Source organism: Plecotus auritus, assembly GCF_963455305.1.
Source record: "Plecotus auritus genome assembly, chromosome: 6".
Classification (NCBI taxonomy): Eukaryota; Metazoa; Chordata; class Mammalia; order Chiroptera; family Vespertilionidae; genus Plecotus; species Plecotus auritus.
Window position 1 is genome coordinate 91,060,827 of NC_137773.1, and position 13,917 is coordinate 91,074,743.

At 45.7% G+C, this 13,917-nt stretch overlaps 1 protein-coding gene across 1 annotated transcript in view; it reads left to right on the forward strand.

Annotated features, from left to right (window-relative positions):
- The first annotated feature begins 12,030 nt into the window (after positions 1-12,030).
- LOC308250966 (uncharacterized protein) overlaps positions 12,031-13,917 on the forward strand; it is a 32,398-nt gene continuing 30,511 nt past the window's right edge. Inside the window, exon 1 of the mRNA XM_080673949.1 lies at positions 12,031-12,448. Within this exon, the coding sequence (XP_080530075.1) occupies positions 12,446-12,448 (3 nt within the window). The 5' untranslated portion in view covers positions 12,031-12,445. The remainder of the gene's footprint in view (positions 12,449-13,917) is intronic.

Here is a 13,917-nt window from a genome sequence, read left to right on the forward strand (position 1 = left end):
GCAGGAGGCAACCAATCAATGTGTTTCTCTCACATTGATGTTTCTGTCTTTCCCTCTCTCTTTTACTCTCCCTAAAAATCAATGGAAAAAATATCCTCAGGTGAGGATTAACAACAACAAAAAATCGTGTTTAAGGACACAGAACATCGTAAAGCACATTTCAGAAAAATAAGTTTAAAAAAATCATCAAAAAAACGGATTTCTTTTTCATTCTTAATGCCAGAACTGTAAATCATGTTTTTCTCAGTTCTCTTCTGCCAATGACCTGCAGAAGGTTATCACACCTCTAGTCAAAAAGAGAGGAGTAATGGATTCTAATAAGAATGAAGACAAACCAGCAGGGACTGTGAGGTACAATATCAGCATGTTTAAAAGGACTTTCAACAGGATTTTGACTCGTGTTAGATGATTTCATTGCTATTAAGGAAGCAAGACCTTTTTCTGTATAGAATGCCGTGAGGAGGTAAACTTTATTCGATCATCAGTAATCATAGTCATTTTCTAGAAGGCAAAAACAATGTAGTGGAGCTAAAGGTAATTTGTGAGAAGCCCCAGTCAGTGATATTAGTAAGAAGAGGGGACTATTGGTCATTGTTATGATTTGGAACTATATCTTCATTTTTAGAGCTATGGATACAAAATCCCCTTACAAATGCCTTGGTGTGTCATGGTCACTTTGATAAAGGCGTGTGGCATTTCTCTCTTCAGCAGGATAAGACTGGCTTTACAAGGAGAGCAAGGCCAGATCTCTCTACACCAGGGTTTGCCTTTCCTAGTTATTAAATATAGATGTATTTTCTACAGTGAATTAGACACCATATACCATAAAGTACCTCAGTTAAAATATATAAATTTACTTTTTGGTATACTGTATAATATATTTAATACTACCTTTCTGACTCAACTGAGGTCTCTAAGTTTGAGTTAATTGTGGGTGAACACAATCCTAGCAAAGGGGAAAGGATACCTTGTTCAATTAAGCCTTTCTTGTTTAGAGACTATACTTCATTTTTGATTTGTAAAAAAAAAAAAAAAAAATGTTTTCATTGATTTTAGAGAGGAAGGGAGAGGGATAGAGAAATAGAAACATCGATGAGAGAGACATCAATTGGCTGCCTCCTGCAGGCCCCCTACTGGGGATCGAGTCAGCAACCCAGGTATGTGCCCTGACCGGGAACCGAACCAGCAACTTCTTGTTTCATGGGTCGATGCTCAACCACTGAGCAACGCTGGCCAGGCTGATTTTCTTATTTTTAAGAGACAAACGGTTCCTTTGGTAACGAGTAAAAGAGGAATTCTTAATTCCTTTTCTCTCTTCTGGTGACTGAACTGCACAGTGAAATGGATAACAACATAAAGAATTCCCTTGTGGCCCTAACAGGCTTGGCTCAATGGATAGAGCGTCGGCCTGCGGACTGAAAGGTCCCAGGTTCGATTCTGGTCAAGGGCATGTACCTTGGTTGTGGGCACATCCCCAGTAGGAGGTGTGCAGGAGGCAGCTGATTGATGTTTCTCTCTCATCAATGTTTCTAACTCTCTATCCTTCTCCCTTCCTCTCTGTAAAAAATCAATAAAATATAAAAAATAAATAAATAAAAAGAATTCCCTTGCGGTCCTTGATCTTTTGCCGGAGTGCAAAGATGTCTGAGTTATGTGACCCACTATTGTGCTTTCCAATGTATCAGCAGTTGCTACATTTTCCTTCTTGACTTAAGGTTTCATGGCAGGAAACAGGAGTACTTCCTTGATGTTATTGGAGTCTGTGAGAAACATGGTAACTTGGTTGGTGCCCATGCCCCATCCAGCTGTGTCTACCCCGTATTCCAGGGCAGTGCAGAAGTTTTCATCTTTGAACATGGCCTCATTATCACCAGCCTTGGCCTATTCTTTGAAAAGCTGCCAGTGTCTCCTCGAGTCATTCAGCTCAGTGTAGGCATTGCATATTTCTTTCCTTCCTTTGTGACAAGAAGCTCTAAGCTCTCAGTCAGAACCTCTTAAGAGCCGTGCCATTTTGTCAAAGGGCTCATTATCTGCGGGTGATCACAGATGAACATAGGATTGATGCATGTCACTTTCAGAAACTCCCCAACCAGCTGATCAAGGCGCCTGGCTGTGGTCTGAGGTGGAGGGCATTCAATAGCTTTTGCCACACAGATATCAAGAATTTTGTGAGTTTCATGGAGCTCCAGTAGCGCAATTGGTTAGCGCACGGTACTTATAAGAATTTTGTGAGTTTCAGAGAGGTTTGTTTCTGGCAGCTTCACCCCCAGGGCTCCCTCAGGCTCTTCTGCCATGCTGATTCTCCCAGAAGGAGAGACTGTACTCTTGACGCTAATCTTTAAACATCCCTCATTGCCATGCATGTGAGAGTCATTGTACCCAACTTAGCAGAAATAATCAAGACCCTGTAGAATTTGGACATAGAGGCATAAAGCAAGTTTTTGCAGTCCTGATGCTTATATTTTTTGGGAAAAGATGGATAACAATTGGTAACGCTTTGGTTTATAAGATGAAAAAAAGCTATGATTGAATGTAATAAAAACAATGAAATAATACTGAGGCTGGGGTGTGTATATATCTGCTGTGAAGGTAGGAGCCTCAGTAGATGATGAAGCCATTATTGATCAGTTGAATTTCTATGTAATACATCTCACTGTTTTAGGAGCTGCTTGGGTATGGAAATAAAGCTGAGCAATATAGAAAGTCCTGCATTCCTGTGATTAACAGAAAAGATTCCCCATTAATACAAAGATCTAGACATCATTTATCTCCATTTTTGAAATTGTTAAACATTTTATGTATAGAATATGTACTTACATTGCTATCTGGGACCTGAAACTTACTAATGATTTGGGCCACAGGTATGTTATGCCTTTTTGTGTTTAAAGTCATTTGAGAGGATTTTCACTTACCTTTAAATTTTAAATGTAACAGTATTTGGCATTTACATTTTGCTGCTGTACACACTTAGTGACAATGTATACCCCATTATACCATGGAGTCCCTCTCTTTAGGGAAACAAGTTCATCTGCATTGTTCTAGTCCAGTGGTCAGCAAACCGTGGCTCGTGAGCCACATGCAGCTCTTTGGCCCCTTGAGTGTGGCTCTTCCACAAAATACCATGTGCGGGCACACACATACAGTGCGATTGGAACTTTGTGGTCCATGCGCAGAAGTCAGTTTTCGGCCTGGGCGAGTCTATTTTGAAGAAGTGGCGTTAGAACACTCAAGGGGCCAAAGAGCCATATGTGGCTCGTGAGCTGTGGTTTGCTGACCACTGGTCTAGTCCATCCTGAGTTTATTCTTTGAGTAGGATGATACCTCTGCAAGTCTGCTGCGATTCCCCAGTGGGAACAGCACAAAGAGCTGTGGGTGTTTAGAGCAATCATCCAATGAATAAAGTGAGCAGTAAAAAGAGGGAATTATTTTCAATAATTTAGTATAAAATTAGTAATTTAGTAAAAAATATGTGCTAAAATTTCAATGCCTTTTTATCACAAGGGTGGCTGGAAGTCTTTTTGACCATCACTAACAGGCATGATAGCCCATTTTGCTATTCACGGCTTTTTTTTTTTAGATGCTTACTAGAGGCCTGGTGCACGAAAATTCGTGCACTCGTGGGGGTCCCTCAGCCCAGCCTGCACCCTCTCGCAGTTTGGGACCCCTTGGGGGATGTCCACCTTCCGGCTTAGGCCCGCAGGGAGTGGGCCTAAGCTGGCAATCAGATATCCCTCTGGCAGCCCAGGAGCCCTTGGGGAATGTCCAGCTGCTAAGGAGGTGGGAGAGGCTGCTAAGGAGGCAGGAGAGGCTGCTAAGGAGGCAGGAGAGGCTCCGTCAGCCCAACTTGTGGCTGAGCAGCGCTCCCCCTGTGGGAGTGCACTGACCACCAGGGGGCAGCTCCTGCACTGAGCGTCTGCCCCCTGATGGTCAGTGCGTGTCACGTTCCCAGTCGGTCTGCCATTAGGGCCAATTTGCATATTACCCTTTTATTATATAGGATTTCTAACACATGTGAAATAGTGAGAAACAAAGGTAATAGCTACAAGTTTTGTAAAGAGCACAGGAATTTAATCTTTTCTGTTTTGCTTTTGTTTGTTTTTGTAGTGGTAACATGTATTGGAAAGGTTTCATTTTAATGGGCACCAATGGAAGTGGTCTTTTGGCATGATAAAATATTTTCCATCTTTTTTTCTTTTCAGGCTCCAGATATTCTGCAGGTTTATTTCTTAAACTCAACTGGGAAACAAAACCTTGGTGCTTGGAAAGGCCCATGCAAAACAATGCAGGGTCAAACAAAGCAATACTGGCCCTATTGCTTTTTGTTCTAGGTGCTAGACAGTGCTATTGGAGGAACTGGCAGACAGGCAGGCAGAGTGGCCAGCCCCAACAGCAGGAGTACGGGATGAGCCACAAAGGAAAGCCAGCCTGGCTGGATTATCTAGGATGTCACCACCAACTCAGGGTCCAGGCTATCACTAGCAAGGCCAGTGGGGACATTCAATGACAAACTCCTGAGGCCATCTCAGATACACCAACGGCAGACATCCCTCCAACCCACTGCTGCCACTCCATGGGTCCCACAGCAACTACACTGAATGGTGACACCCAAGAGGCCGCTGCCAGGTGAGAGTGAATGGTGGGCCAAGCAGCCACCCAGCACATATTTTCCATCTCTTGATAGTAGTATTATTCCCCGTTTGTGAAAACTCAAAAGTACACTTAAAATAATTATATTGATATCTATATATATAAAACCCTAATATACAAATAGACTGAATGGCAGAACAACCAAATGGTCGCCATGATGTGTGCTGACCACCAGGGGGCGCACGGGGAACATGGCAGGCATTGGTCTCAACGGGATGGTGGGGCAGGTGAGCAGGGTCACCAGACCAAGGCGGTTCTCAACTACAGGTGTTTAAAGTCATTTGAGAGGATTTTCACTTACCTTTAAATTTTTTTTTTAAATATATATTTTATTGATTTTTTACAGAGAGGAAGGAAGAGGGATAGAGAGTTAGAAACATCGATGAGAGAGAAACATCGATCAGCTGCCTCTTGCACACCCCCTACTGGGGATGTGCCCGCAACCAAGTTACGTGCCCTTGACCGGAATCGAACCTGGGGCCTTTCAGTCCGCAGGCCGACGCTCTATCCACTGAGCCAAACCGGTTTTGGCACTTACCTTTAAATTTTAAATGTAACAGTATTTGGCATTTACATTTTGCTGCTGTACACACTTAGTGACAAAGTGTTCATTTTGCTGCTGAACACTTAGTTCTCAACTACAGGTTGAGAACAGCTAGCAGGGTCGCCTAAGACCATCGGAAAACACAGATATTTACATTACGATTCATAACAGTAGCAAAATTACAGTTATGAAGTAGCAACGAAAATAATTTTGTGTTTGGGGGTCACCACAACATGAGGAACTGTATTAAAGGGTCTTGGCATTAGAAAGGTTGAGAACCACTGCACTAGTGGATACTGAAAATTTGTTGCTCCCGCATACTGCAGTCCCTCCTGGGGCTTGCAGCTGCTGCCAATGCTGGCCCCACTCACACCCACTGCCAGTGCCCGGCCCCAGCCCTGATCGCTCAGCACCATCAGCTGGTGTGAACAGCGGCTTGCCCCTCAGGGCTTCTCCACCTCCCCCTGCTCCTGAGGGGTGATTGGGGCCAGCAGCTGCCTCTCCCACCACTGCCAGCGACGGTCCCACTCACACCCATGATGGCACCGGCCACAATCACTCCGCAGTTCAATTCCAGTCAAGCCCACATGCCTGGGTTTCAGGCTTGATCCCCAGTGTGGGGCATGCAGGAGGCAGCCAATCAATGATTCTCTCTCATCATTGATGTTTCTATCTCTCTCCCTCTCCCTTCCTCTCTGAAATCAATAAAAATATTTTTTAAAAAATAAAATGATTTACCCATTGAACCGTCCACTTTCATGTAAGTGGAGGCGTGCTTTGTCCAGGGCTGTCTACTTGCAGGAAGCCTTTGCTTAATAACTATGACAGATGGATGTGCCTGGTGCCAAGCCAGAAAAACCCAAGTCAAGAGAGGCAGAGCTTGTCCTCCCTGTGGGCTCTGGAGGCTTGAGCGAGGCAGTGTCTTTTTCTTAGAGAGCCCACTCCCCCCCCCCTTTTATTTTGTCTCCATCTCCTGCCTTGGTGGCTACAACATTCATGAGTGTCCTTGCTGCGTGACAAGTCCCAGGCTCCTCTGAGACTCTAATAAAATGGGCTCTCCATACCTTAGCAGTTTTTTAATTACGAATTTTGGGGTCTTTGGCCAATTTGCCTAGCTGGCGCATCTTAGCTGCTGTGACCAACAGCTGGGAGCCAGTTCCAAAAACCCATAGGAAACAATCAAAGCTTTTCTCCCCGCTTTGGACAGAATTATCTAGAAAACCTTGTTTTCCTCTCGTGGTATACTTACGTGAGTCCATCTCTCATGCTTGCTGGTCATTGTTGGACATTTTGGTAGGATGCATAGTATCAGGGAACACCTGGGATGGCGATTGCCTCTCCCAGGACTCAAATGCTGCCACCCCCTGGTCTAGGTGTCCCAATCAGCCCCCCAGGAGTTGGGGTTCACTTCCACCAGTGGGACATTCATAGATGTTTGGGGAAAGTCCCTGACAAGGATGCACCAGCAATTGGCACATTGGTATGTCACCACCCAGTAAAGCCCAAGCCATTTGAGCAGGGGTCGAATACACGTCCAGCTTGTCTAGTTTTTCAACCACCTCTGGGAACTTGGGCGGAGCTGGAATCGTGCTGGGGGGAGAAGTGCTTTAATCCAGATTCATTTTGCTGCACCACACCAGCGTGGGACCCCTGACACCCCGTGGGGTTGGGGGATGATTTGTGACAGCAGCAAGGAATGCAGCAGCTTAGGAAGCACTTGCCCCAGCGCTTGCCCACCGTGGGGGACACGGTGTCCCTGGTAGAGTTGCCTCTGTCACAAGTCAGGGCTGGGTCTCCAAGCTTAACACCCTGGTCCCCACCATGGACACAGTGTGTCCCACAACTGCCCTCCCCTTCCACACTCTTCTAGGGGAGCCCTCCTTGGCTCCCAGCCCTTTCGGTGAGTTCACCTTGGCTCACCGAGGGAACTTTGGCCTATGATTATAGCCCATCGCCTCCAGACTTGTCACCCAGTGGGGTCTCATTTAGAGACTAATTAGAAACACCCACCTCAGCCTGGAGCCTGCTGGGCAGTCTCTGGAGGGGAGTCTGATGTCTGACAGCACCCACAATTTAAGGTGGGAATTTACAGCAACACTCGCAGCCACAGTACAGAGCAAGCAGCGTTCCTTCCCAGAGGGAGAGGAACAGTCAGGGAGAGGAACTGAGCGAGCCAGTGGTGGCTCCAATGTGTGTTATGGGAGTTCAAACTACACCCATAATCCCATTCTTGTTACCAATTGTGTTGGGGGCACAAGCTATAGCTTGTGTATTAAATAAAAGATTATGCAGATTATGGCCTCCTGAATGAGGGGGCACAAGTCATCCACAGGGGGACAAGAGGCAGCTCCCTCATCATTTTAGTTCCAACTTTGGGGAAGTAAGAACTCAGACCATTTTGATTGAAGGTGAATATCAGTACACTCACACAAAGCAAGCAGAGACACAAGATCTCTTAATTATAGCCCTAGCCGGTTTGGCTTAGTGGAGAGTGTCTGCATGCAGACCAAAGGGTCCTGGGTTTGATTCCGGTCAAGGGCACATGCCCTGGGTTGCAGGCTCCTTCCCGGTCCAGGTCCTGGTCCTGGTCGGGGTGCTTGTAAAAGGCAACCAATTGATGTGTTTCTCTCACATGGATATTTCTCTCTCTCTTCTACTTTCTCTAAAAATCGATGGAAAAATATCCTCGAGTGAGGATTAAAAAAAAGATTTCTTACTTACAGATCCCAGAAATGGGAGGGTGGGTGAGTACAATGAGCTGGGCAAAGGTCAGTCCTTCATCCAAGGTCACAAGCCAGCGGAAGACAGAGAGCAGGATAGCATTCACCTATAACAAGGTGGTTAGGGTCACAAACTTTTTGACTATTTACTCTAAGTGGTTATTTTGTTTGTTTGTTTATTTGTTTGTTTTAATCCTCTCCCAAGGATATTTTTCCATTGATCTTTTAGAGAGAGTGGAAGAGAGAGGGAAACATCGATGTGAGAGGAACACATCTATTGGTTGCCTCCTGCACGTGCCCTGATTAAGGCCCTGGCAGGGGGTGGCCGGGGGGAGCCTGCAACCAAGGTACATGCCCTCGACCAGAATCAAACCCGGGACCCTTTGGTCTGCAGGCCAACTTTCTATCCACTGAGCCAAACCAGCTAGGGCTCCAGTGATTTTTTAAATATATATTTTTATTGATTTCAGAGGAAGGGAGGAGAGATAGAAACATCAATGATGAGAGAGAATCATTGATCAGCTGCCTCCCGCCCTCCCCCACCCCCGCACTGAGGATCAAGCCTGCAACATGGACATGTGCCCCTGACCGGAATCAAACCCAGGACCCTTCAGTCCGCAGGCTGATGCTTTAGCCACTGTGCCACACCAGCTAGGGCTCAAGTGGTTATTTTATTTATTTATTTATTTATTTTTAAATTAATTGACCATATATGTGTGAGTTTATTTTTTTTTAATATATTTTATTGATTTTTTACAGAGAGGAAGGGAGAGGAATAAAGAGTTAGAAACATCGATGAGAGAGAAACATCGATCAGCTGCCTCCTGCACACCCCCCACTGGGGACGTGCCCGCAACCAAGGTACATGCCCTTGACCAGAATCGAACCCGGGACCCTTCAGTCCGCAGGCTGATGCTCTATCCACTGAGCCAAACCGGTTTTGGCTCAAGTGGTTATTTTAGTTGGTGCCCAGGGAAAAGCAAATCAGGAACTTGGAGTGGAAACCTAACCTCCTTATCTAAGTGTGTATTCAAAATAATAGAAGACAGACAAAAATGCTTTGCTGTTCCAGAAAAATGTTAAACTCTGCTGAGCCTTGATTTTTATGTGTTCAACTCCTCTTTCCACAATTGTGGGGTCCTTCTTAGGAAGAACTGAAGGACCGGGAAGGACTCAGGCCCCAACAGGCCTTTCTTGCTGCCCTGTCTTACTTGGAAAACAGCCTCTAGGGTTTCAGCTGCCCTCATCTCATGCACATAACTTGGAGTGAAGCAAGAGGGCTCCCAGGTTTGCCTGTGGGTTTAAATCATGTCCCCCATACAGTTAAGTAGAAATACTGTGGTTCTGAAACATAAAGGCGTAGCCCGCAGTTCTCCCCAAGTGGAATCTATTCGAGGCCCCTGTGATAAACTGTTTGCTGGTTCTCTTTCTCTGAGTTTGTGGAGGTGTGTTTCAGTGAGTTCTGAAGAATTTATCCAAGTACAGCAGATGGTATTAGCGATGGCACAAACACCATCGCTAATTTATCATCAGGAGAAAGTCTGTTGTCTAAAACAACCTCAGCAAGAGAATGTAAAGATTTTTCTTGAACAGCTGATGCTTTGGCACTACATTCAGCAATTTCCCCTAAGGTTCTAGACACATTTCTGGCCATATGTTTACTTACAATGAAATCCACCATGGAATAAAATTCTCAAAAAATCTCATTCCTTCATTGTCAGAAACACTATCAGGCAACTCTAGTTGTAATCTGTGATGTAAATGTAAGAGTGATGTCCAATACTGAGTCTCTGATTAAATGTGTAATGAAATGGGCATAACCAATGATCTGACTACACAACACCTTCCAAGTCGGTAATGATTTCAGCAATGTGTCCCCCATAGATTTTTCTGCCAACTGCAATTAAAAATTAACCCTAATGGGGCACAGATAATGGAGGTAGGATAACAAGACTGATTGAATCAAGACTCTGAAAAATGTGAGCACTTAAGAAGGTAGGTGGAGTTAAACCGCATTGGTGTAAGTAGCAAAAGTTGCAAAGGAACAACTATTGAAACCTGGGCTGTGTGGGAGGCTCACTGTTCCGTGTTATAAATGTGACCCTTACATCTCTGTAGGCTTACTTCTCTGATCGGTTAGGTGAGAAGTTCTGGAAGGAGTCCAGGAAAGTCTCACCCAGTGTGTAGGTGTAACATTACCATTGGGACTCAGAGTTAGGGGAGAAATGGTTGAGAAATTGGTAGTTACATGTTGTAAAGGAGTTTTAAGTTCCTGAACAGAGAAAGGCTTCTTCTGACAAATCCAACAGTTTGTCAAAATTCCTCCACTTACAAGGGGTTGGGATATGTGAACTAGGCAGTTATCCTCCCAGGAGAAACTAAAAAGAAAAAGGAAATAATAACTATTGTAGCAAGTGTTTGGTCTCCTATACTAATACCTGTTATATTCCTTGTTTGAGGGGTAGAAAGAGATTGATCAGAATATATGCAAAAAGAAAAGTCCAATAATTATTGTTGTTGTTGCAATGTATTCTACAAAGAAAGGATTCTTGGGATACATTCCAAAACCACCAATTAATAAAGTGATCATGTTTTAGTAGGGCAAGTAGCATAAGACTGGCAATATTCCAAAAATTTTCATGAAAATTAGGCATCTAAATTTCAATACCAACACATAGTGCAAAAGAGTTTTGCAATCCTGGCTCTTAGGCATATAAGAGTTTCCAGATTGCCAAAACCGGTTTGGCTCAGTGGATAGAGCGTCAGCCTGCGGACTGAAGGGTCCCGGGTTCGATTCCAGTCAAGGGCATGTACCTTGGTTGCGGGCACATCCCCAGTGGGAGGTGTGCAGGAGGCAGCTGATCGATGTTTCTCTCTCATCGATGTTTCTAACTCTCTATCCCTCTCCCTTCCTCTCTGTAAAATATCAATAAAATATATTTTTTAAAAAAAAGAGTTTCCAGATTAATTAACACATCTATCAACTTTGTTAGTGTGTGTGTGTGTGTGTGTGTGTGTGTGTGTGTGGTGAGAATGCTTAAGATCCACTCTCTTAGCAATCTCATGCACAATTCAGTATATGTATATGTAACCATCATGTAATCTTCACATTTTTATTAGTGAATTATAGCTCAATAAAGCTGGGGGGGGGGCAGGATTTTCAGATGCATCTCAAAACTGATCTAAATTAAATTTCCTTCCAGTGTAAGATGTACACCTGAGAATATAATGGCCACATCTCACACCCTGTGATTAAAGAAGAGCCCTTGCACCCAGGCTAGGGCTTGTGCAAGTTCCTACCAGAGCCAAGTGCTCTGGGATTCTTACTAAAAGGACCAAATGAGAGGAGATGGGAATGGGATGGGTTGAAGGCTCAGTGCTGTCAAGGATCAAAGATTGAAATGGAGCCAGACACTTCATTACCGATGGTGAGGTCATATTAAGTGTCCATGTGTCTAAACAAAGCTCACAGTTCCATGAGTGACCTCATAGCCTTACACCAAACCCTAGGATGTAAGACCCTCTTGTTCTGTCAACCAAGTGTTAATGAATAAGGAGGCTTTGGCTGAAAATAAATGGTAAAGATTTCTTCAAGTGTCTTTTAGTTTGCAACGTGGAAACACAGCTAGGCAAAATCCCCAAAGTGTTCGTTCCAAAGAAGATGTAAAAATTAAGAGTTCTCAGAGTAAAGTCACATGTTGGAGAAATATCTGTGCTGCATTCTTAGCCCTCGGATTGGTCCAGGAGGCTTATCAGGCAGATGTCCGGGGGTCTGGAGAAGGGATGCTAGGTGGCCTGGAGGATGGGCGCCAGGAGGTCTGGTGGCCTCCTGAGCTCTTTAGAAGATAATCGTAGGGTTATCTGCCAGTAAATAAATGTCAGGCTATTGCACAGGACTGGAAACTTCAGAAGTTTACGTTCCCAGGCAAGTTAAGACAAGAAAAAGGATCATTTCTTCATGCTTGCCTCAACCTTCATAATATTAGTAATGTAACAGCTTGATTAAAATGACTCCACTATGTATCTCCCTATCCCTCTTTTCCTCCGTTTCCATCCGTTCTGGCCTGGGCCACCCTCTCGTCCCTACTTACCCGCTGCATCTGGAAGTGAACCAGGAATGCTTTGTGCTCACCGACGCCTTGGCGGGTCACAGAGAGCTGGGGAAACGGCGCGGCAGGCCCAGGCCAGGAAAAACTTCTGTCTTTCAAGTCAAACGCGCCAGGAGGGGTCAGGTTCCCGCCCACCTGCTGGGGCTTGTTCTGCGGGAGAAAAGCGTCCTCGGCGCGCTGGTCGGTCAGGCCTGTGGGGCGTGGCCTGGAGCACTGCCTAGGCCGGGGGTCGGGGGGAGCAGGGAGCGCCGCCGGGGAGGTGGCGGGGCCTGTGACAGCAGGCGTGCGGGTCCCTCTGCTCCGGGCGCACTTGGGGTCTGCTGTCGCCTGCCCTTAAAGGTCCCGGGAGGCCCTGCCAGAGCCCCTGTCCAGCTGTGATCGGCCCCGGTTGCGGAAGGACTCAGGGAGACCCAGGAAATCTAGAAATGGTGAGTGTGCGGGGCCGTGTACGGGGAGGAGGGCGAGGGGCTGGCTGGTCGGACCCGCGGTGGCGTGAGGGCCTCCCCGCCATCGCTTCCCGGCTCTGCGGACCTCGGTCCCCTCCCGCACGCAGCGTCGTGGCTGGGCCCTGTCACTGCGCGCGGATTCTTCGGCCCCGGAGCCTCGAGCCTGGCTGGGCAGCTCTGCGCCCGCAGCCCCGCGTCTCCCCAGATGGTGCGGGGTCCAAGGGGAGGGTCATCAGGGGACGATGGGGACTCAGTCTGCGGGGTTCCAGGGTGGGAGGAGCTGTGGTCTGTGGGTACCCAGTCCCTCCTTCCTCCTCAAGGGTGACTGTTTTCTCCTTTGTTTCCCAAATGTTTGTGTGTTTGTTTGTTGTTGTTGTTGTTTGGGGGGCGGGTAGTCACATTCAGGAAACTCTGCCCCAGGCTAGCCTTTCCTGTGAATGTCAGTACGTCCCTAAATATTCGGATCCTCCTCGCTTTCCCAAGCCCACTTCCCCCCTTGGAGTCACAAAATCACGATGACTAACTCTGTCCTCAGGGATACATTTCAAACAGACCCAATATTTTAATATTTTATCCTTTTCCCACAGAATTAAATGACTCGTTTTTTTTAAAAAAAAATATATATATATTCTTATTGATTTCAGAGAGGAAGGAAGAGGGAGAGAGAGATAGAAACATCAAAGATGAGAGAGAAACATTGATTGGCTGCCTCATGCATGTCCCCTACCGGGGATGGAGCTCGCAAACGGGAATCGAACCCGCGACCCTTCAGTCCGCAGGCCGACGCTCTATCCACTGAGCCAAACCAGCCGGGGCATGACTCGTGTTTAGAGATTTATATTTGTTGTGGGTATTTTATAGGAGAGAAAGCCTAGAACAGTCACCTGGAAGGTGCTGTATGAAATCCCTGTCCCTCTTTCCCCGGGATCTTTCCTGGGCACAGACAAGACATCCTCCCGGAAGTCCTTTGGGTGGAGGCTCCTTTTGAAAGGTTTTCGGGGTGCTGTGTCCTGTCAGCACCGCCCCTCCCTGAGCCGCCTTGATTTATTCACTCATTAAAGTTTACGTTTTCAACAGGGGTGAACTATTTTGAATCATTAGAGTTTGAAAGACAGCATAAAATATCTCCAAAGAGCAAGAAAGGAAGTGAATTCCAGAAAAAAACATTCTGAGATTACGTTCCATTTTCACAGAATTCTTCTTTCAGTCTTTCTTCCCCTGAGTGTATAGTAAGTCCCTGAGGCCTGTTTTCCACTTTTGGGTGTTTTCAAGTAAAATTTCAGGGCTTGCCTTTGCAGGTCAACTTCGAAGTGTTCAAGTCTGATTAATTATTTGCAAGACTAATAATTTCCATGCAAATAATAATTAACCTTTTTTTCTGAAAGGAATAGGTATTTGTGTGTGTGTTTTTTTAGTTGAACTAGCTACTGGTACAAGTGCATCACAGGTTT